Below are 22,513 nucleotides of genomic sequence, written 5' to 3' on the forward strand. Positions count from 1 at the left end.
GTATGTTAATTGGTTTCGCTTGTGCTTGTTTAAACTCAGCATTTGCTCTTCTGCTTCTTTCGGACATGTTTGTACTTGTTTAAATTCCGCCTACGTTTCTTTATAAAAAAAAACGCTAAAGTTTTTCTTCTTTAAAACATTTTGGTGTTTCTTCTCTTAACATACGCCGTGGCGCTTGTGTCTACTCCTAACAACCCGTGGCTACAGCCTGATGGACCCCCGCTGGACGTTTATGCACTAGCTTGCATTCATCCGGCTATACGTTTCTTTATTCGTTAACGTTATGAAAAGTAACACATAAATAAATACATGTAATGTGTTTTTAAATTCTATTAAAGCTTAATGGCAATCCTTGTCTCCCAAGCCATATGCCCCCCTATCGGCAACATGTGGCATATGCATGTATGATTCTATATATGGACATAACCTATGGACCAATCAGAATAAGGGATACGCCCCCTGTTTATGAAGTTAGAAGCGGAGCCAAATTAAGCTCCTCCCAAGGTACCAGGGTTCATCTCTGGGGCTCATTCAATTTCAGAAACCTCTGCAATCAAAAAACCTAAAAACGCCAGAAGATATGCCAAAGGTACCGGTGTTTGTGCACACAAGTTTACTCCCACAGTCCAAAGATGAATAGATGTCTCCAAAGCGCAATTGATTTGCCCAAAACACAGCAGGTAGGAATTAATTTGTAATTGTTCAGTTCTAATCTCTCATGGTATTTGTAAACTGGAGATATAAACAAACATTACAGAAGCTTTCAGAAATGTAGCCTGAGCTCGATTTAGGGATAGCGATCAACTTTTAGGTCTCATAGGTTAAAAATTCAGTTTTTATATTCTTTGTCTTATGGATCTTTGACTAAAGTTGCACTTTGTTTAAAAAGTATATTTTAAAATATGCCATTTATGGTAATTCTGGTTTTGTTATATTACAGTAGTCTGCTTGTCCACTTTCACATCCTTGCACATCCTGCATTAATCTTTGTGCGCCGTTATTTGGTCTGCTTGTCTTGTGCAAGTGATTCCCATTTTTTTATGCATAAATGTGAAATTTCTTTATGTGATTCTTCACATTTTGCATACTTTGCAAAATAGTTTTCGTTTCTTTAGCTGCCACAGATCGGCCTTGGTGATTTGAGTAATTCGTAATGTTATGTTTCATAACGTGGTCATTTATTTCTACTGGAATATTATGTATAATTTATGCATATGCTTCTCTCTTCTGATCCTTTGTGCAATTCATGAATTTGTATAATGGAATTTGTTTTTCTGTGTTTGTTATTAAGCTGTCCAGTCGTTTAGAATTGCATCTGTGTTTTCATAGTCTGAAAGAGGTGAATCCGTTGGGCCACATCTATATGAGTGCTGCCAACATCAAATAATTTGGCAGAACAAAAATAAACAAATATGTAATTTTTACTGCTTTCCGGTATTTGGTACCATTCCTATTCTTGGTAAGGGTGAGCTGTCTTATAAATATTGCAGGCTATATTATAAATTTATCTAAAAAAAAACATGATTAATTTCATTCATGATTACTTGATCTTTGGGGATGCAAAAAATATGCTTTGTGTATTTTTTTTTTAAACAAATTAAATAGATTAAATTACTATTGATCATAGCAATCAATCACGCCTGTGGTTAGCCTAGTTCATTGTTCAGAAGAAGCGTGACTGAAATATAACTGGAAATTATAGCGAGAGCACAATAATGTTGTGTGGAGGTGATTTGAATCATCTAATTCAAAGTACTAGCCAATAAATACCGGCTAATTAACTAACAGCACAAATAGAACAATAGCAGGCATAGAGAGTAGACCTTCTGATGAGATGAGCCCAGCCTTACATTTCCTCTGTCAGTCTTCCTGTATCCAGCACTACTTTGACTGTTGTCCCTCAGAAAAGCACAATTGCAAAGTTCTGGTAAGATCGCAGCTTTTTCTTGGATTTTTAGTTCTCTGACAAACATGATGTTTTGAAAACTGCATTTGTCAGTTATGTGAGAGTAGATGAAAGTGGAAAGATGATATAATTGCTTTATAATCGCTGCACAATCATAATAATTTAATGAAATGTAAATATAAATTTAATATTGCAAAAATGAATGCTGTTCCATTAATAACCTGTATGTCTGCCCAATTGAAATGCACGCCCTTGATTAAAAATGAATTTCTCCTTCATTCATTGGAAAAATGATGACGAGAGTGGATCTATAGTCTTTGTCCTTCAGGATGATGCTGTGAAAATAGAGCAGACTACAAGTGATTTGGCCACTGTGGCAGCTATATGGTTAGTAAGGGAGACAGGAATGAGCTCAGTTTAAAATCAGCAGATAGGAACTGAAATGGGGGATATTTGCTAACCATCTACAACAGATCTTGATTCTGAAATTAACTACTTCCTACTTAACCTTTACACCACAGGCTCTGACTCTCCTACAAAGTATTGGGTAGTAAGACTGGATACTGTACTTTGTTTCCTCCAAATTCCTGCTGGGGAACATTCTGTGAGTCTTCATCCATGCTGGAAGAGCCTGGTTTTCAAGAGTTAAATAGAAGTGATCTGCCATTCGTCCTTCAGCTGGTGAGTGAGGGTGGTCATGATGTCCTTTCCGAAGTCCATCAACCTCACCAGAAGATGGAGCAGGTTCTGCGAGGTGTCTTGTATGCGACGCGTTTGAGAGTTGGTGGCAGGCAGGCTGGGTAATGAGGTTGCTGGGCCGTGACACCCTTTGTCTGAGACGACATTTTTGGATAATGAGGCTATCGCTCCGTCAGCCCTGGTTTTTAATTGTATGACCAGTTCTTTAGGAAATTAAACACTGAGGTTACTAAATCAGTGCAGCCCTAGTGTTGTGTTAATGGTGTGGAGAGATCTGTTGAGGTTTTCATTCTGATGGTGGTAGTCTGGCAGATATGACGTACATATTGTAATTAAAAGTAACAGCCTTATACAGATCTGTACTTCTGAATCCATGCCTATGAATGACAGCTTTCTGCCAGCAAACATGATCTGGTTTCCTGTTCTTTCATGCAACATAGAGGTACACAAGATTTATTTCTGTTTACAGTAACATTTGCATCGCATCGGAATGGCAGATCACAGCCAAGACGCATCCATTCCTGCAAATAAGATTCTGGAATATTTATGCACTTCTTCAACAGAGTTGATAGAAAATGTGCAAGTGTTTCGGCAGTATGACCGCGGTAAGATAAAAGAAAATTAAAGCGGAGAAGCCCTGCAGTGTAGGAAACTGGCATAACGGCTTATTTGTATTTTTATTGTGTTTTAAATTGTAGAGGATTTCTTAAAACGCTACACAACATTTTTTAGAACCAAGTGAGCATTTCCATCTCTGTGCCTTTGTGTATGTGTGGGTATCATACTTCCATTAGTTATACAATAATTAAAAGAAAAGATTTTCTATAAAGAGAGTGTTTTTAATGCCTCAAAAGGTTTTCACATTCACATCGATCACCTGGCACTCGTCTGATTGACACATCAGTCGGCAGACGGTGCTATCAGAGACGGCTCTGCCTTTCAGGCAGAGAGAGAGCCGCTACTGGGGCTCTAATGGGGATTTTGACATGAATTCATTGTGGTGTCAAGAAAGGCAGAGCCGACACCTAAATGCCATCAATGACGCCTCCGAACTGACATTTCTGGTCTGCGGGATGGAGCCTTGAGTTGGTGATTCTTTATGGTCCGTGCACTTTTAAGTTCTGCTACACCAACAATCTCCATGGCAACCTTTTGGACAAAAATCCTCTAGCATTCTATTTAAGGACGGCTCCAGCTGCCACTTCTCTGCGGAATCTTCTTTTTGATTATGAATAATTATGATTATAATGGCACGAGACCGATTTGGACAAAATGTCAATAATTTCATGGAATTTCACTGACCGTACCCTCAGCAACCAGAGTAATCTGTCCTCAGATTCTTTAATTCATTTTGGTAGTCTGAACAAGATGAGTTCAGTCTGTCGTCTTATCTGTATTTTGGTATGTATTTCTCGTTCCTCTTCTCCATCTGTTTTCCTTTTCATCTCATGGGTTTCTGATTAGTTCAGTGAGCTTAATTAATGAATCTATCCAGTTCAGGAAATTTACATAATTTCTATTTTATTCTGTAGGTTGTGTTAGTTGGGACATTTATCACAAAGTCGTCACAGGAACGTGGAGGTGGAGTCGGGGGAGGGAGAAATGCAGACTAGACTTGCACCGTGCAGGATCTTGCTGCTCAGCTCAGAGATCACCTTTGACTTTTTCGCTATGGCTCTTTCACCCGCCCCTTTCTGGAGATAAGAGCACACAACTGGGCAGTTCAAAGCGAGCGGCACTGGGCTGGAGGTGGCAGCCAGAGTGAAGCTCCTTTGTGTCTTTCTGTGGAGCGCTCCGGCCTTGGCCACCTGCGGAAACCCCCCCATCTCCAGTGTGTAGTTGGCCAGGATCACTGGCTTCACTGGCTTCCTGATATGCAGGGGTCGTCAACACCAGTGAGACTTGACCAAGGTCTCACTTTCAACCTGATGCAACCGGTAAACACTGTTGTGATGCTTCTCAACTCTGTTTAGGCCTCTTAACTTAGTAGTGAACAGTACATATTTGGGTGGTTTTTATTTTACCCAGGGAACAATCCTCCATGGCTACTTCTGTCGTTTTAATGACCTCATTTTTGTGCAGCAGTAACAGATTGTTTAATCTACCACGGGTTCATTGATATTAAAATTTAATGGCACGATACCTTTTTAATGATATTGTACTTATTATAGTAATTTAACAAACATAAACCTGTTATCAATGAAGATCAGTAACCTATGACAACTTTCTTACATGGTGGCTTGATTATTGCTAAGTCACATCTGCATGTGAAATTATGACTGTATACACTTGTTGGCATGGGGTTTTCATCATGCATTTTTGATTTATTGAAGTTGTTGAAGCAAGGTCATTGAATTATGTTGTGATTTGTTTTCTGCTATCACCTGTTGGAAATAATTAGAAATAGCTTTTATAATGAGATTTTTTTATAATGAGAGGATAGTATGCGGCTCTGCAGGTTTCAGCTCTGTGCCCGTGATTGGAAGGTTGCTGGTTCTAATCCTCTGGCTGGTAAACCGATGCCATCGTTGGGGCCATTAGCAAAACCTGCAAGCCCGGTTACTCCCGGGACATGGTCTGATCCCGCATTCTGATCATTTCCTGTACATTGTCTGTCAAATATGCAAATGCTTTTTTTGTGTTTGAGGCTGGATTTTCATGACGAAGCTTGACATCTTCATATTTTGCCTTAAAAAAATCACATTAGGAAGCACCGACCTAAAGGTCAGTAAAAGCTTTCAATTTTCCAAGACACAAATATCCCTGGTCTTGGCACAGTGGATCCTACGCTTGTGGTTCATTCATCTTAAAGCGATTTCATCATCGCCCCTTTGATTCCCTGGCCTGCCTGTGCTGTTTGGTCATGGTGGTGGAGATGAGTGCGTGTCTGTCGTGACAGATGACGGGTGAGATGCGCATGTCTGTCATGGCTTCACGTCGCATTGTGCTGAGCTCCATCTCCTTCAGGGGAGACTGAGACCAGGCAGGAATGAAAGTTGCCGCAAAATTAACAAAACAAAGCGACAGGAGTGCAGCTGGGATATCTCAATTCTGCTTTTACATGCAGTAACCCGGCCTTAGCCTCCTTTTATTCCTTGGATTAACATGGTTCCAGTGTAAGGAAATGATCATTTGAGGACTATATTAGCTGTGAAGAGGCTTCCAGTTTATAAGTAAGGCGTGAGCCTCCATGTCAGAGGAGGATTAATTGACGTGGAGTAATAAGCTTGATTGACTAATCATAGCATGATTATAAGCTGCCACGTAGGAGCTGTGTTGAGAGGAGTTTCTGTTGGAGAATCTTGGCTTAAAACCAGGTGCTTTACCTTTTAGCTAAGTGTAATGTATTACTAATGGGAAACGACTGGGATAGAGGAGGCAACGATAGGGCTTCTTAGCGGGGGGGTTGGCAACGATGAAACCAGCAGGACTAATTCTCTGCGTCACAGCATGGAATTCATTGTCTCAGACAGAGTTGAGATGTCTTATGGAGACCCAAGGCACACATGTATACAAATACATTGACAATAACATCGTTGATCCCATTTCTGCAATATATTGTATGGGAGCTGCTCATTGGCTCCTTTGTAAGCAACATGCTGTCAACCCCTGTGCAGGAAAACTACAAAACATGGAATTTCATTGAATTAAGGTCCATTACCTAAATTTCAATTCTATTGTCTAATTAAAATTCTAATTAAAATTACATTTACTGATTTGAATTGATTATTTTATCGATGAATTCCACCACCCCTAATAATAATAATAAATAGTAAGGTACTGCATGTTAGCTGCTGGGGACAATAACCTCTGCTGAGCTGCTCGGTGAAACCAGAGATGCCAGTTTCCTGCGGCCTTTAAGTTCTTTGCCGTTACTTGCGTCTTGCGCCTGAAAAGCCAGAGCGTCAGACTCCTGCTCTGGCCGGTCATTATGTGACTTAGGCAGTATGAGGCAGAATGACACTTATAGCTTCAGTTTCCCTGTAGGTAGCTGTTCATTACACAGTGGTCAGAACTCACACCCATTTCATTTTTCCAATCGATTTCCCCCCCCCCCACCGCAGTGTCGGCCAGTGACTGTGACTCTGACCTGAATGCGAAGCTGACCTACCACAGCTTGAGCCCCGACTTCACAGTCTCTGCCCACGGCACCATCTTCCCAGCCCGCCCCCTGGACTACGAGCGGCCCAACCACCTCTATGAGTTCATCGTGATGGCCGTGGACAAGGGGGAGGTGGCGCGCACGGGGACGGCCACTGTCCGCATCCGCATGTCCAACATCAATGATGAAGCGCCCGAGTTCTCTCAGCCCATGTGAGAGCCTTATTTTTTTAACTTTACAATGTATTACTAACTAGCAATAACTGACTATGAGTCAATATAACTGTGATTTTTACCATTTGACTCTAGGTCAAGGCTGCCCAACCCTGCTCCAGATTTACCACCAGGCAGCACTTAGGCGCAGCCCTAATGTAAGACGCCTGATACACTGAGGCAGGTCCTTCAGTAGCATCTCAACATCAGAGACAGTAATGTGGTCGATGGACCTGCTTTTCTGTATCAGGTGTGCTGATCAGGGTGGTAGATCCCCAGGAAGAGGGTTGGGCAGCCCTGTTCTAGGTGTCAGTCTTCATTTCCACACCCACATTACAGGTTTATTTCATGTTATGTTCTGCATGACGTACGATTGTCCCACTTTTTTTCTATTCCATGCTGTAATTTCCCAGAATCCCATGCAGCTGTCACTGTCAAGATTGAATTCAGATCCCCGAAATGTGAATTCCAAAGGCCTGTCAGTGATTTTATCATCATCTCTGTGTTCTTACCCAAATGTAAACTCTTCACATTTGCTTATGTTACATTCCTGAATCTTTATGCTTCTCTAGCTGCATTAACTTATTATTTTATGTTTTGTTCACTCTGCAACATTACTGAAGGCTTTTGGCTCTTTTAATTGACCAATTTTATGGTTGCTAGCTCTAGAAATTGGCAAGGCAGGCTCAATCAGCCATGCCATCAGTTGTCTTAGAAAGATTTCTCTCATATTGTGTGTGTGTGTGTGTGTGCGTGTGCGCGTGCGAGCTTCTGTGTGTCATTTGGGAAAAAGTTGTGCTTTTATTTGGGCATTTCTGAAGAATGCTGAGCCTGATACAAAAGGACATCATAAGTTACAATAGGCAATGAATGCGCAAAAGGGAAATCAGTAATAAAATAAATATAAAAGTAACACATTTGAAGAATACATAAGAGAAACAACATAGCAGGAGGATAAATACTGTGCAAAATGCTTGTTGTGTTTGGGGGATGGCCGAGGGATGGTGGAGTTAACAGTGAGGTGCAGCTCGAGCCTCTGGGCCCCCGGAATCTGCCAGGGTGTCCGTGCCGCTTTTGTGCCCCCAGGTGAGCAGCACGTGGCGTGTCTGTGACGTGGGTCTGGCAGCCGGAGACGTGCGGATGGCACGCTGTGCCGTGCTGCTCCGCCGCGCTCTTTGTTAGCCACACAATCAGGCTTGTGACGCGATCTCTTTGCCAGATCGTTACCGTAAATGCTTGCTGGCTTTTATCTAAATGATGAATAACAACGTGAACTAAGGTAATGGCCCCATTAATGCTTACAGTCAACGTCAAATTGAAAAGAAGGGAAAAAGAAATGCTGGAGGAGTAATGGATGGGCGGGTGGGGTGGGAAGTCATGTTCATCATTGTATTAATGTGTTTTTATCAGCTGAATATGAATTGTCAAAATAATTAGCTGCCTGGATAAATGTGTAGATTCAACCTGATGTCAGTCTTTTAAGAAGATTAAGAAATGTAGACTTCTGTTTATATTATGCCTCTTCGTGCTTTGACAAAGATAGACTTCTGTAATAATTACAAATTAATTTTGATTTTGCTACAAATGGATTTGATGGGCTACATAATGAAGATGCAAAGAGTCGCTGCATCATACAAGTTGACGCCTGCCAGGCTCCATTGTTCCGGCGGATCCCGAAATGGGGCTTTGGCTGTATGCTGTCAGTCGTCTGTCAACCCCCCCTGCTTCTCGGCTACATTGTGAGAGCATGTGATCAAAGTGCGAGCGGGGGGTTTGGGGGGCGCGAACCGGAGGGAAGCCATGTGCTGGCTCTGCACTGCACTTCTCCCTAACTGTCGGTTTGAGAATGACATGCTCCTCGTGGTGAGGGGAAGGCCTCTGCCCGATGACAGGCCTCTGCCCGATGACAGGCCTCTGCCCGATGACAGGCCTGTGTTTGGCATGCGGCAAAGGGAAATGACAGGGGCGTGTCTGCACGCTCCTGCTAATCACTCCTTTGATGTGGCTTTCACCTTTCCCACGCGAAGATCTGCGGCACCAACAAGGCAGCTCGTCGTGTTCACCTGCTTTCGGCTCTGCCTCGTGTCCTAGGTGTCATTCGGTACAATGACAAGTTTGAAAAACTGAACTTTCATGAACCGCCATGTTAACCTCAACACAAGAAGTAGACCATGGTGGGTACGCTGGGACAAAAAGCACCTGAACACCTCAAGACAAACAATAACCCTAATCAGCAATAACAAGAACACTGTGATTTCAAATGTATTAATAAAAATAAACATATTTAAACTTGCCACCAGGAATCCACTTCAAATGTTGTATGGGTCTGACTGGTCAGACCAGATCATATTCAAAATGGGCTTTTGGAAACAGTATGGCTGGGAGAACCCTGCTATGAATATACAATTTATGACCTTTTGCTTAATTCAGACACAGTGGGGGGGGGGGGGGGGGGGGCACATTTTATAAATGACCTTCCATTAGCTGGTTTTGATTTTGGGAGTCTTCATTTCACGCATGTGTGTGTGTACTGTATGTAAGCATTTACTCAGTCCTGGGAGTATTGTTGTGTTTTCGTTTATGTCCTTATATGGCGCTTAAATAGAAATGTGTGTCTCTGCATGCATGTTTGCTTTTGTCTTGTGTTTTTACTCCTCACGACAACACAACATACCATCCTAATGTGTCCTTTTTAATTATGCTGATAAGAACATGATAGAATTACATATATGAGATCATTATCGCCACTAAAGACTAATCATTAGACAAATGACGGTGTGACATGGTGATGCAGTGGGTAGCAATGTTGCATTTCACCTCCAGAGATGAGCGTTTGAATTCCAACTCTCTCTGTCTTGTTGTGTACTGTGTCTTTACTCCTTTGATTCAAAGAAATTCGGTTAAATTAATTTGTCTCTCTAATTTCCCTGTAGTGTGTGTACCCTGTGATGGACTGGCATGTCATCCAAGGAGTATCTTATGATCCTGCGAGGGGTCTGCAGTTTAATGAGAAAATGTCTCTGTGATAATTCTGTAAATATCAGAATGGGTAACACAGTCGAACTTGTATGGTGTTCACTGTACACTCACTCTGTTGACAGCTATAGGACCTTCGTCTCTGAAGATGCTGGACCCAACACGTTAGTCGCCACTGTGCTGGCCAAGGACCCAGATGGTGATGGGATCACATACAAAATCACAGCAGGCAATGAAGAGGGCAATTTTGTCATTGACAGCCAGAAAGGTGACCCTCTTCCCATTGCACTCTTTTGAATCTTAATTTTGAGTCCTAAACTGATGCAAATTATATAACTCGTATATTTCAACATACTCATGCACTACTGCTTTTGCCTTATTGCCACCAATGCGGTGCCGGAGCAGGTGCCTGACTTTTTCCTAGTCCGGAACTAGTTCCACGCATTTCCAGTGCAGAGAAGCTGGCGCAGTGCCTGAAAAAAATGTCTCCAGCACAGCACCACAGAAAAGCTGGTTACAGAATTTGGAATCATATCAGTGAAACTGGAATGGGCTGTACATCTAAACCTTTCGTGTGCCCGAAAAATTCAACCATAACTGCTACGGTTTTGTCCAATTTCATCGGTGCTGGCAGTGAAACGACCTGGCAGCTTATTAGCAGAATAACGTTACATCATTTTTTTTTTCATCCTGTGGAAAATGAAAGATCGATCTGTTGGGCAGATTTAATAATAAATTATAAACATGTCACAGGTCGAATAAATAAAATACTGTGGCGAAGAGATCATGAGGTGGACACAGCAGAAGTTCAGTTTTTAGCAGACGCTTATTGTGTGACCCTTACAAAGACGGCGGTAACACAGGGAGCGAGAATAAACTCACTCAGGCACACAGACGGCCGTTAAGGAGACAAAAGTGGATTCGGGTGAGACACACAGTCTGAACTTTTTTTTTTTCGGCTCGGAAGCTTATAAAACCTTAAAATCTGAAACGGATCAGAACAAATCCAAGAAAACGGAAAACACATGAACCTTTACTTCACGCTCCCCTCTGTCTGCATAACATTTCCATTCTGTTCATTTTTTAAACTAATGGTAATGCCAGCAGGTTCTCAAAAGGCACCAAGCAAGGACCAGCCCAGCAACAGCACCAGTTCCGTGCTCTTGGAAACGAGGCATTTGAATCGCATACGGTGATATGATTACGCTCCACACCAAATGGGTAGCCTGCAAGATCAAGACCAGGCTTTTCCCCTCATTATTTTTGACTGTATTGAAGGGTGAGCCCATTGAAAACAAACATTCATATTCCTTTATCTCGCACTATTCTAATTAGATTTTTTTGTAATCACTGGTGCCCTGTAGCCTTAGTGTAATGGTCTTTCCGATATTAAAAGCATAAACACCAGTAAAATAGCTTTAATTTTGCCTCTCTTTCAGTTCGCCTCCTTGCCTGTCATTTTTGTGTGGCCTACATAAAATCTCGACCCACCCTACGGATTCCCTACCGGCGACTTTTGCTTGTAGGGAACCCCCAGCTCCCTCTAATCCAGCACTTAGGGACAGGACATTAATGAGAGGTGGCAATGAGAATGAGATGACCCCCATCAAACAAAGCACTGTGGCTGCAGTGTGGACCCTGGGGATATGTCTTCCCCGTCTCTCATGTGCTTTGATGTCTGCAGGACGCGCGGTGCCTCGCGTGCCGGGGCGTGAAAGCCGGAGGCGTCGGCGATCACTCTGTGTCTTTCTGCCATGTCTCTCCCTGCCCCTGCTCCTCCCCCCACATCCCTGCTGCCCCAACCCCAGCAGACTCCAGTTCAAAGCACTTAGAAAGAGCCGGAAGCTGGTTTTCGGCTCCAAGGTTTGGCATTTTTGCGTGAGCGCTTTTTCCGTCAGGAAATACACTGGCGTAGGCTTTCAAACCCCCTGGCCGTGTGTATGTCACATGTCCTACATTTTAAAAATTACACCAACTCGGTTAACATTTATTTTTATGATCAAATTTCAGCTGCAACACACTGCCCTTTGTGATGCATTGTCTTGTTGTTTGTATACATTTCACAATTAATACAGCAGCAGAAAAAATTAAGATGCCACTCAATATATTGAAACATCTGCATTTTTAAATCCTGGTTTAAACCTGATTCTGCTGTCAGAAGGCTACACCTTCTGCTTCCAGGCTCAAAGTTTCCAAGACAGCAGTACATAGAAACAAAGTGAAGCAGGAGCAACTGGCAAAAACCAGCCAGGTAGAGAGCAGAAGTAACTTTCTAAAGCACGAGATGGCCATTAACTTATCCGGCAGTGCCACATGAATTGGAGGATGACCTCAAGTAACCTTCAAAAAGAACGGGATACATTAAGTGGTGTGAAGTGCACTGCAATGAATAACAGGCTCCTAGAAGCTGGACTGAAGTCCCATAAAGGAAGGAAGAAGCCCTTCATCAGTGAGAAGCAGGGAAGAGTCAGTCTGCAATTTGCAAAAAACAAATGTAGATTATTCACAGACGCACACCCTTGAACTGAGAAATGTGTGAAACGAAAAATTGTGCTGTGGTCTCTTAACTTTTTTCATGGCTGTATGTAAAATAGCAGTGACCCCTATGACCTCTGTTCAGACCAAACACCTCAGAATAAAAATCCATCCGCTCCACTGAGGTTAAGCAGGGAAATAAAACATTGACTCGTGTAGCATTTAATTCTCCTTCACACACACCAATGCAGGAGCCACCTGACCCTCAGACGTGCTTTCACATGAACAAAATATCTGCATGACTCCTGAAAGGATTTAGCTTCAAGCTTATTCGGTAATTCCATCCAACTGGCTCAAAATGTATGTAAGTTAACAGCATATCTCCTTGGATGTCTATTTTTGTCTTTTTTCTTCCTTGTCTTTGGAAATGAATAAGGATGCCTACGGAGGTTCTGCTTCCTACATGTGGGGACTCAAAATAAGCCACTGGATACAAGATAGCAATTAGTAATCCTGGAGTGCAACGAGGTACCACTCTGTCACCAAACAGTATACAGAGGAGGAGGCATTTAATGTTTTTATTATAGCCAGAAAATACCGGCTTCCAAAGGTGGTGGCCCTTCAGGTCATGCCTTAATTCAAAAAGCATTCAATGCAATATAAGGCTGTGTATTTCTGAATGGCCTGTTTTATTTGTCACGGCCTTACAGGCTTTTGTTTTGTAATGCTTTAACTGACTTCATAATGTCTTTACGAAGCATTCGTTGAACATTCAGTTAGTCTTCATATTGCGTTCATAATGCATTCATTGAATGTTAATAAGCAGCAGGTTAGTGTACCTTAACATTCTATTATACCTTTCCAGCTTTAATATATATTAATAATAAACATGATATGATGATATTATAGGTGTGCATGTGTGAGTTAATGGTGTGTGAGTTTGCCCTGCGATGGGTTGGTGCCTCATCCTGGGTTGTGCCTTGTCTTGCACCCACAGCCTCCAGAACAGTCTCTGGACCCCCCTGCGACCCTTAATAGGACAATTGGTTTCAGAAAATGGATGGATGGATGGATGATGATACTATTATAATGCTTGTTTTTAATGTATACTAGTTCATTTTTATTACATTAATCCATCCAAGATGTTAACTTGTGCGGGTTTCATTCAGAATGGAAGTAGTACTATTGTGTAAATAAGTATTCTATAGTGTCCTTCTACCACCACTGCCACTCGTGTCACATCTCCATTTGAGACGGGCTGCTTTTGCAGGGCTGATCCGTCTTCGCTCCAGCCCACCCCCAAAACTCCGGGGTGTGGAGTACATCCTCAATGTCACTGCGACGGATGACAACGCCTCCGGCGGGCCACACCCTCTCTACACCACTACACAGGTCATTGTGGGTGTAGATGATGTCAACAACAACAAGCCCGTATTTGAAAAGGTACATCTATGTCTGCTAAATGTATTTTCTTTTTTCATAATTTCATCGTGAAATGGAATAAACTGAGTTTCTCACATCAGTAAATCTCCAAGTATTTTTCTTAATCTGTGCTCCTGTCTGGGGGAGTAATTGATGGTAGGAACCTATGTATCTACAGATTACAAGCATTTTTAATTATGAAAATTGCACATTGGCATGCCTCATATATAAAGGCTTTTAAATATGCTGCCAACTGAGTACCGAGCTCTCAGAACATCTTACAATGGAAAGATTACGCTGCTCAAGTGAACTGGTGACTGCTTTTCCTTAGTGTGACTGTGGGTGTGAATTCCCTCCAGTGGACTGCATTATGTTCAGTGTGTACTTTGCCTTAATTCTAAGCAACTGTTGAAAATGAGCTGCTGGAAATAGTGTGGGATCCTTATTATACAGCTATGTTTTGCTGAAGTCCCAGTGCAATGTGGAGAATCCGGACAGCCTAAGTCCAACAGATATTAAAATGGGATGAGTTTTTGTATGAAATTGCAAATATTTTCTATTCCCCTGTCCAAAATTGTATAAGTATTGCTTCTACTATTATAGTAAATTTTTGCATTTCCTGATGCGATCTCTCACGCACATTTGATGAATTTCTAAAGAAATGCATGTTATGCTTTAATTGTACTGGAAGTTTTCAGCAGAGACTGTGTAGAGTAATATGTTTGCTTGGATAAATGAGACTTCAGACCTGGTCTATCACCTCCCCCCGTTGTTTTCACCCCTCTTCCAGTGCCTGCAGTACAAGGAGCGGACGTCTGTACTGGAGAACCAGCCAGTGGGAACCTTTGTCTTGCAGGTTCACGCAGTGGACGCAGATGAAGGCACAAATGGGAAGGTTACGTATGGGTTTATGCACAAGGATAGCACTGTTCCTGCGTTCAGCATCCACCCAGAGACAGGTATGCATACAGGCCATCGATTTTCAATGTGCAGTGATGACTCAGACTTGGACTAGTCTGTTTGCTGGGAGCATTATATTTAAAGGTAGTTATGGCAATTGGGAATTCAGTGTAGGGCCATTACTGCTAATTATCTTAAATTTATTGATTTGAACATGGAATTAAAAATGTTCTCACCTAGGTTGTATCTCTAATATATACTCACATACAACATCCTCTGTGACAAGCCCCTGTTCAGTACTGCCTAGAATATGCGTGGCTCTGTGTCCAGTATTGGAAGGTTGCTGGTTCAATAATTCTGGTTGGCAGAGGGATGCCTTTGCGGGGCCTTGAGTAAAAGGCCCTTCATCCCAGCTGCTGAAGGGACTGACAGACCCTCTATTCTCAATTGTATGTCACCTTGGATAAAAGCTTTGGCTTAATAGATAACTGTAAATGTGTGATTATAAAGTATGATAATGCTGTGATTTCAGTTAGATTTCGGAAAACAGTGCATGTTTTTTTATGGCAATAGCTGAATTACATGTACCGAAATTCTGTTTAATACAACATGACCTCAGTCTTGGTACATCTTCCTATGCCAGTTACTAGGAAAGTTAGAAAAGCAATTTAAAAGACTTCAGTTTAAACAATGGCATCATACTATTTTCCCCCATTATTTTTACAACCTAAATTTAGGATTATGAAAGGCATCTTTGAACTGGAAACTTTGAAAAACGTACATAAGTTTAACATTTCTGTATGCAATGGGTTGAAATATGTTCACATGGAAACTGACTACACATTACACATATCCACTTAGTGCTTAGATATGTCTGCTTCTTAATGCAAAGTCTGCCCCTCCGAACAGCAAATCACCGGACTGTGGTTGAATACATACAGGTAACAAGCAGGGTCAGGAGGTCCAGTTACTGGCAGTAGATTGGTTAAGATGCATGACACAACTAACTTGCATGGAGATTTTGTGGTACGGTTGTTGGTGCCAGATGTGGCGGTTCTTACATCTCAGAAACAACAACAATTTTCATTCACCACCGTGTCTGCAAAACTTTCTAAAGAATGATGTCATGCACAAAAAACAGCCAATGACATTTATCTGGTGTATCACACCTTGCTAATGAGAGTGGTCAGAGGAGGGTGCCCAGACTCATTAAAGCCAGAAGGCAGGATGTGCAAAAATAACAGCTCAGGATAACAGTGGTGTACAGAAAAGTATCTGAACACAGAGCTCTATCCTAGAGGCAAAAATAGGTCTGACATAGTTCTACCCAGGTGTACCTAATGAAGTCACCATTGGGTATGTACAAGTTTATCTAACAGCTGTATCTTATTTGACCTTTTGCATGTCACAGTAAGGACATATCCTTGGTTGAGGAGCATGCTCTCTGAACCATCAGAACTTTCGCTGCCAAAAAAAACAATGGGTTTCTCAAGGCACAGAATGAACACCGGGAGTGCGGCTGGGGTATGTGACTGGGGAGACCACAGCTAATGTAGCAAAGCAACAGGTGGTGCTCTCATTTAAGCAAGCTGGGTTTGAGATATCTCGGCACCGACACAGCGGGTGGGGCTGAGATGAAAACCTGGGGGCAGGCAGGAGAAGACAAGATGGCAAAGAAGAATAAGCACAAGGAGGTGAAGCCGAGGGAGTCAGCCAGGTGTTTTACCCAACTTATAGAAAGCAGTTCTGCAAAGGAGCTGAGAATAGTATTGTGAAAGAACTGAGAGACTGAAAATAGTACTGTGCCTTGAAGCTGCTTAAATAAAGCCAGGAAGTCCGACATGTCAGCTCTGATGAGTACCCAAACTGAGAGGTGCTGCCCACTAGCTGATGGGTGAACTTACTGTAGCACTTTGCTCTGGGAGTATAACAAGAGTCTGGGGTGCTTGCCACCTGTAGGTGTGATTGTGACAGCCAGGGAGTTTGACCGCGAGCGGCAGAGAGAGTACGCTGTCACGGTGACAGCCACTGATAAGGCAGCCGAGCCTCTCATCGGGATTTGCCAGCTCAACATTCTAATCCTGGATGAGAACGACAACAGTCCCAAGTTCGAGAACCTGCGCTATGAGTGTGAGTATCGGCTTTGGGCGATGTTGCTGCCTAACTTCCTGCAGGTATCGATTACTCATGTCATGTACAGTTCCAGTCAAAAGTCTGGATATATCTACTGAAAATCATTTGTTTTTCAAGAAGATAAAGACCCTAAGCACACCTTGAGTTTATGTAAGTATTGTATTATCCTGTGAACAAGGAAAGAGATGGAGTGCTATGACTGATGACGGGACCCCCACAAGCCACCGATTTAAATCCTATAGTACTAGTTTGAGATTAGTTGGATTGACAAGAAAGGGCATGGTAGCCAACCTGTGTCCAGAGTTTTTGCAAACTCCTTCAGGACTGTTGGAGAAGCATTCCAAGGGCTACATCTGGAAAGCGATTGAAAGAATGCCAAGAGTCTGCAATGCTGTCATGGAAGCAAAAGGGGGCTCTTTTGAAGAATGTAAAATGTAAGACAATTTTGAGATGTTGAACACTTCCCTTGGTTATTACAATATTTAATATGTATTACCTTATTGCCTCAGTGTCTTTTACTATAAGGTGAATAACAGCTAAAATGAATTAAAAGCAGATGTTTCCAGACTTTTTACTGGTACTGTACTCTGTGTTAATATCTACATGTGACTGGCACCCTCTATTAATTTTAAATTTGCAAGTTAAAACAAAGACCCCTTGACAAAACCTTTTCCCAAGAGCTTTGAGGTACGTCAGGTCTTCCTGTTCATGCTGGATTGTAGCCAGGGGAGCTTCTAGCTATTGAAAAGACCAGGGGTCAAGTTTACCTGGTGCCTGACTTTTTGTTTTTTGAACGAAGATTGACATCGGTGCTAACATACTCAGGGCTAGGCTCAAGATACTCGTGGCTATAGCCCTGACTGATCGGACCTAACGACACCCATGCGTGTAGCTAACATTAGTAACCATTTTGGATTGTCTGTAGACTTCCTGCGTGAAGACACCATGATAGGAACCAGCTTCCTCCGTGTGGCAGCGCATGACGATGACTATGGCACCAATGCTGCCATCACCTATTCAATGTCCGCCGAGCAACCGGAGTACCTGCAGGTGAACCCAGTCACAGGATGGGTGTACGTCAACCAGCCCATATCGCAGGTGGGACTGTGTTTCATGAAAATATGGAACAGCAGATGGTACAAAGTGTTATTCTTGTTAGTGCTGGAAGTGTATGTATGAGTATACTATGAGTATGCATAAGTATACTATGAGTATGTATGAGTATACTATGAGTATGTATGACAAGCCATGCTGTATATTGATGGTAGGAACCTGCCCTTAAGAACCACCCAATGTGCAGTGCAAAGACATTATTTTCATGTTCATAAGCCAAAAATGAATTAGTGTATTAGAACTACTTTTTTCCTCCAATTATTAAACATTTTACTTAGTCGCTGTCTATTTTAAATTGTGTTTTACATCTGGAATTTTAAGTAGCATTAGTTAGAACCGAAGATTATAATCACGCATTGATTTACTACTGTGATTCGCCTGGCTTGCGGTACATGTACAGATGTAGAAAATTAATCAACACCCTTCAGACCAATCAGACATGAGACTTCAACAGTGTCATGGTATAATGAACATTAATTACCTCAGTAACTATCCAAAAATATTAAGCAGTAAGTTCTGAAGGCATCAGAGCTGAACGCCTCACCATCTCAATTAGTGCGTTCAACACTTATTCAGGATGTGGCGTGATGAGTTTCCCATAGTAACGTCTGATCCTAAAGTAAATGTTTACTAGACAGAGTGTTGTTCTGGGAAATGAGCAGTGCCGTGTCATGAAACCTGAGGGCAGATCTCGCTACATGTTTATCCTTGTGAAGTGTGCGTTACCTTGAAACACTGGATTAGAGAAGCACGGTGTGGGAAGAGAGTGCAGTTCTGTCTAAGTGCTATTTCTACAGAAGTGATATATCACATAAGACATACTTACCATGTTTCGATTATAGTGCTTTGTAACTATGACATCAGCAGTCATACATCAGAGAGAGGTAATTGCTCTGTAATCACTCATCTTGAAAAAGGTATCATTTTTGTCCTGACTCTCCACCCCTGTTGCAGAGGACCTACATTACTCGTCAGATCATTGCAAAAGATGGGGGGAACCGCAGCAGCATGGTGGAGCTAGCTGTTACCATCACCAACGTGAAGAACCAGCCTCCCCAGTGGGAAGAAAACAGCTACAATGTAGTCATCCCAGAGAATACCATGAGGGACACAACTGTTGTGGTGAGAGTCGTGGCAGAAGGCAGAGAAAAGGGGAAAGTTCCCAATTCCTTGTTTGCAGGGATTAGCCTAGTTAGCTGAGTGATGCATGCTGGGAGACAGCATTGTGCACATTGTACTGCAAATGAGATGCTTCATATTCCAGGCTTTGAAAGGGTGCCTTAGTATTTGTTATAAATTTACTGGGTTTGGAGCAATAGTTTCAGGATTGAATAACAGTGACACCTAAAGATGGACCAACAGTCAGTGGCTGTGAGTCTGACATGCCGTACAAAGATGCCGTAGCCAAGTTTAAAGGTGCAAATGTCTGACTTTTCCGCTTTTTAACCGCTTTCTGCAGAAAAGAATGTTGTAAAGTAAGGTATTGTCTGTACTGTAAATGCACAAACAGGGCCAGTCAGATACTGTCTTAACTGCAGTGTTTTCTGCTAAAACCACTGAAGGGGCTTTATTATAGTTCCCTTGATTGGGGCACTTATCCTGAACTGGCTTCGTCAAAAGTGCCTGGAAAATGTCTGTAGAGCACAAGCACCAGACACCTAATATGGAATTCAAGCCCCTGGTTACTAGTGAGGCTGTTACTTATTCTTGGTCATCGCACATGTTCTGCTGCAGGACAATAGGACACTAAACCATCAAACCACCAATCCCTTAATGCTTCCCATCCCAGCCTGCAAGTTATATATTCAGTTTTTTTTTCAATTATTCTGAATTAAGTCATTATCTTCTGTGACTGAACAAGGAATCTCTCTAATAATTATCCGAATGCATTGGAACTGGAATTGGATAATCTCCTTCATTGTTTTGAATAAGCTATTAAAAGCATTTAAAAAGTAAATGAATATTTCACTAAGCATAAGTGTAATGGAGTGTGTTGACACATAATTGATATAAGATGATGGGATGTTTATTGATGGGAGATGGTTGGCATTTAGCTAAGACTGTCTGGGAATGTTTATTTTGTTATTATAGTATATGGCAGCGTTTCCCGATCTGGTCCTTAGTGACCCACTGCTGGCCCAGCTCCGGGGAGGGAGCAAAAACCCGGACTACTGTGGGTCCCGGACAATCAGATTGGGAAACACCGGTATATGGGATATGTGTCTGTAATGATGGAGAAAGCTTCAGGCTCCATGGCATAAGGAATCACACTACATGAGCTTCTGGAGTGTTCTTTGATGATACCACCGTGTGCTTTCCTGTTCCTCCTCCCCCATCACCAGACCATCAAAGCTGTGTCAGCCTTGGGTGATCCCAGGGTGACCTATAACTTGGAGGACGGCATGGTACCAGAGACCAACATGCCAGTGCGCTTTTACCTGACTCCCAACCGTGAGGATGGATCGGCCTCCATTCTGGTGGCTGAGCCTTTGGACTACGAGACCACGCGTCACTTTACCCTGAGGGTCCGTGCCCAGAACGTGGCCCCTGTCCCCCTGGCAGCTTTCTGCACAGTCTATATCAATATCACTGGTAAATACCGTCATACCCTCCATTTTCCATATTATCTCCACTACCAAGGATATTAGTGTAAGAGTTTGTATATGTGGATGTGCACGTGAGAGTAAACTGCTCTGCAGATCATGTGACTTGTGTGTATTTCTTATAGATGCCGCCAGAAGTATCGGTAATTTCATTTTTTTTTTTTTTAAATAGACTCACAATTTTCCATGAAATAGGATGAAACCAACAAAAGTAATTGGCACTTTACTTCACCGCTCTTCATTCCATATTCTGAAGAGCAGACACTTTGCTTTTGAGTTATGACTCAACATATTATTTTAAATAATAAAACAGGTGAAAATGGCATGGACAAAATGATTGGAACACCAATAAGTCTAGTTCATGCTTTAGTGTACTGACTCTTGTGAATGTACTGCGTTTGTTTGCAGACATAGACACTCGCGGTCGGCTAATACGTACATCAGTGATATTCCACCAAACCAACAGAGAGCAGATGTATTGCAATAAACACAAATACAAGCAGTGTAGTGGAATGTGTAAACTTTAATGAACACTTTTAATGTTGTTACTAAAGTGGTATTAAGGTAATGCAGCATACGGTGGTATTTTGAAATCCTTGCGACAAAATGAGCATCCCACCCCCCCCCAATCGCTTAGGCCACCATAATCGGTACAGTTTCAAAATGCAGGAATAACGTTGCTTTTGAAAATACCGTGCACCGTGGACTACATATCCGCCATCCAGCGCTAACCCCTGATGACCAACTTTACATGGCTCACTCTGTGCATGGACCGTAAACGCAGAAAAGTTTAAGAAGTTAAAAAATATAACAGGTGCATGCCCAGGGGTTGACTGGGGTTGGCTTTGCCCACCCAGAGGAATCATTTGTCGGTCCAGATACTGTCCGACCTCAAGGATCAAGGTTCAACAGCTACAGTTTGTGCCATCTGTCACTGTCTGAATGAAAATGGGCTCCAAAGTAGAAGATCCAGGAAGACCTCACTTGTGAAAGACCAGCACAAAAAAGCCAGACTGAAGTTTGCCAGAATGCATGTTGGCAAAGCAGAGTCCTTCTGGGCAAATGTTGATTGGAAAGATGCAAAAAAATTTGAGATTTTGGCAAGTCACAGCTGATCTATGGTTACAGAAGACAAAACAATGCTTTCAAAGAAAAGAACACCATCCCTACTATGAAGCATGGAAGAGGCTTAGTAATATTATGGGATATATGTGCTACCTCTGGCCCCTGGTGCCTTGAATCTGTGCAGGGCATAAATCCGAAGATTATCAAGGCATTCTGGAGTGAAACGTACCGTCCAGTGTTAGAAAGATCTGTCTCGTAGCAGGTCATGGGTCTTCCAGCAGGATAATAACGCAAAATAGACATCTAAGAGCATGCAAGAATGGTTTAAAAGAAATATTGAACTGTTCTGAAGTGGCCTGCGCTGAGTCCTCATCTGAATCCAATTCAACATCTATGGAAACGAAACCATCAAAGCTAACAGAACTGGAGCAGTTTGCTCAAAAATAGTCAGTGAAATTACCAATTGAGAAACGCATAAGTCTCATTCAGAGCTACGTAAAACATTTGATTGCAGATATTGCCCCAAAAGTGTGTACTACAAAGAATTAGGTTTGCGGTACCAATAATTTTATTTATTTTATTATTCAAAAGTCATAAATCAAAAGTTTCTGCTCTTTGGAATATGGCATAAAGAATGGTGGATAGCACTAACTTTTGTCGATTTCGGCTAATTTCGCAAAAAAAATTATGACCCTCTTTTAAAGAGTTGAAGGGTATTAATGCATTTGGCTACGTTTGTATGGATTTTTGGTCCGTTCCTTAAGTATAGTTTATTTATGGAGTCTTTATGTATTTTATTGTGCTTATTGTGCTGCTGTGTAAATGAGTTACATGATCCGGTTCACACACCTTGACTTGGGCAAACGCTGTTTCGCTTCTGTCACATACCTGCATGAAAGAAATGACA

The 22,513-nt window shown here is 42.1% G+C and overlaps 1 protein-coding gene across 1 annotated transcript in view; it reads left to right on the top strand.

Moving 5' to 3' along the window:
• The window catches only part of LOC125706644 (neural-cadherin-like), a 132,860-nt gene that overhangs the window by 57,253 nt on the left and 53,094 nt on the right, over positions 1 to 22,513 (top strand). The window contains exons 6-13 of the mRNA XM_048973401.1: positions 6,670 to 6,919; positions 10,021 to 10,163; positions 13,641 to 13,813; positions 14,583 to 14,751; positions 16,652 to 16,822; positions 17,751 to 17,923; positions 18,893 to 19,060; positions 20,281 to 20,530. Of these exons, the coding sequence (XP_048829358.1) occupies positions 6,670 to 6,919; positions 10,021 to 10,163; positions 13,641 to 13,813; positions 14,583 to 14,751; positions 16,652 to 16,822; positions 17,751 to 17,923; positions 18,893 to 19,060; positions 20,281 to 20,530 (1,497 nt within the window). The remainder of the gene's footprint in view (positions 1 to 6,669; positions 6,920 to 10,020; positions 10,164 to 13,640; positions 13,814 to 14,582; positions 14,752 to 16,651; positions 16,823 to 17,750; positions 17,924 to 18,892; positions 19,061 to 20,280; positions 20,531 to 22,513) is intronic.

Source organism: Brienomyrus brachyistius, chromosome 13 (assembly GCF_023856365.1).
Source record: "Brienomyrus brachyistius isolate T26 chromosome 13, BBRACH_0.4, whole genome shotgun sequence".
NCBI classification, from domain to species: domain Eukaryota; kingdom Metazoa; phylum Chordata; class Actinopteri; order Osteoglossiformes; family Mormyridae; genus Brienomyrus; species Brienomyrus brachyistius.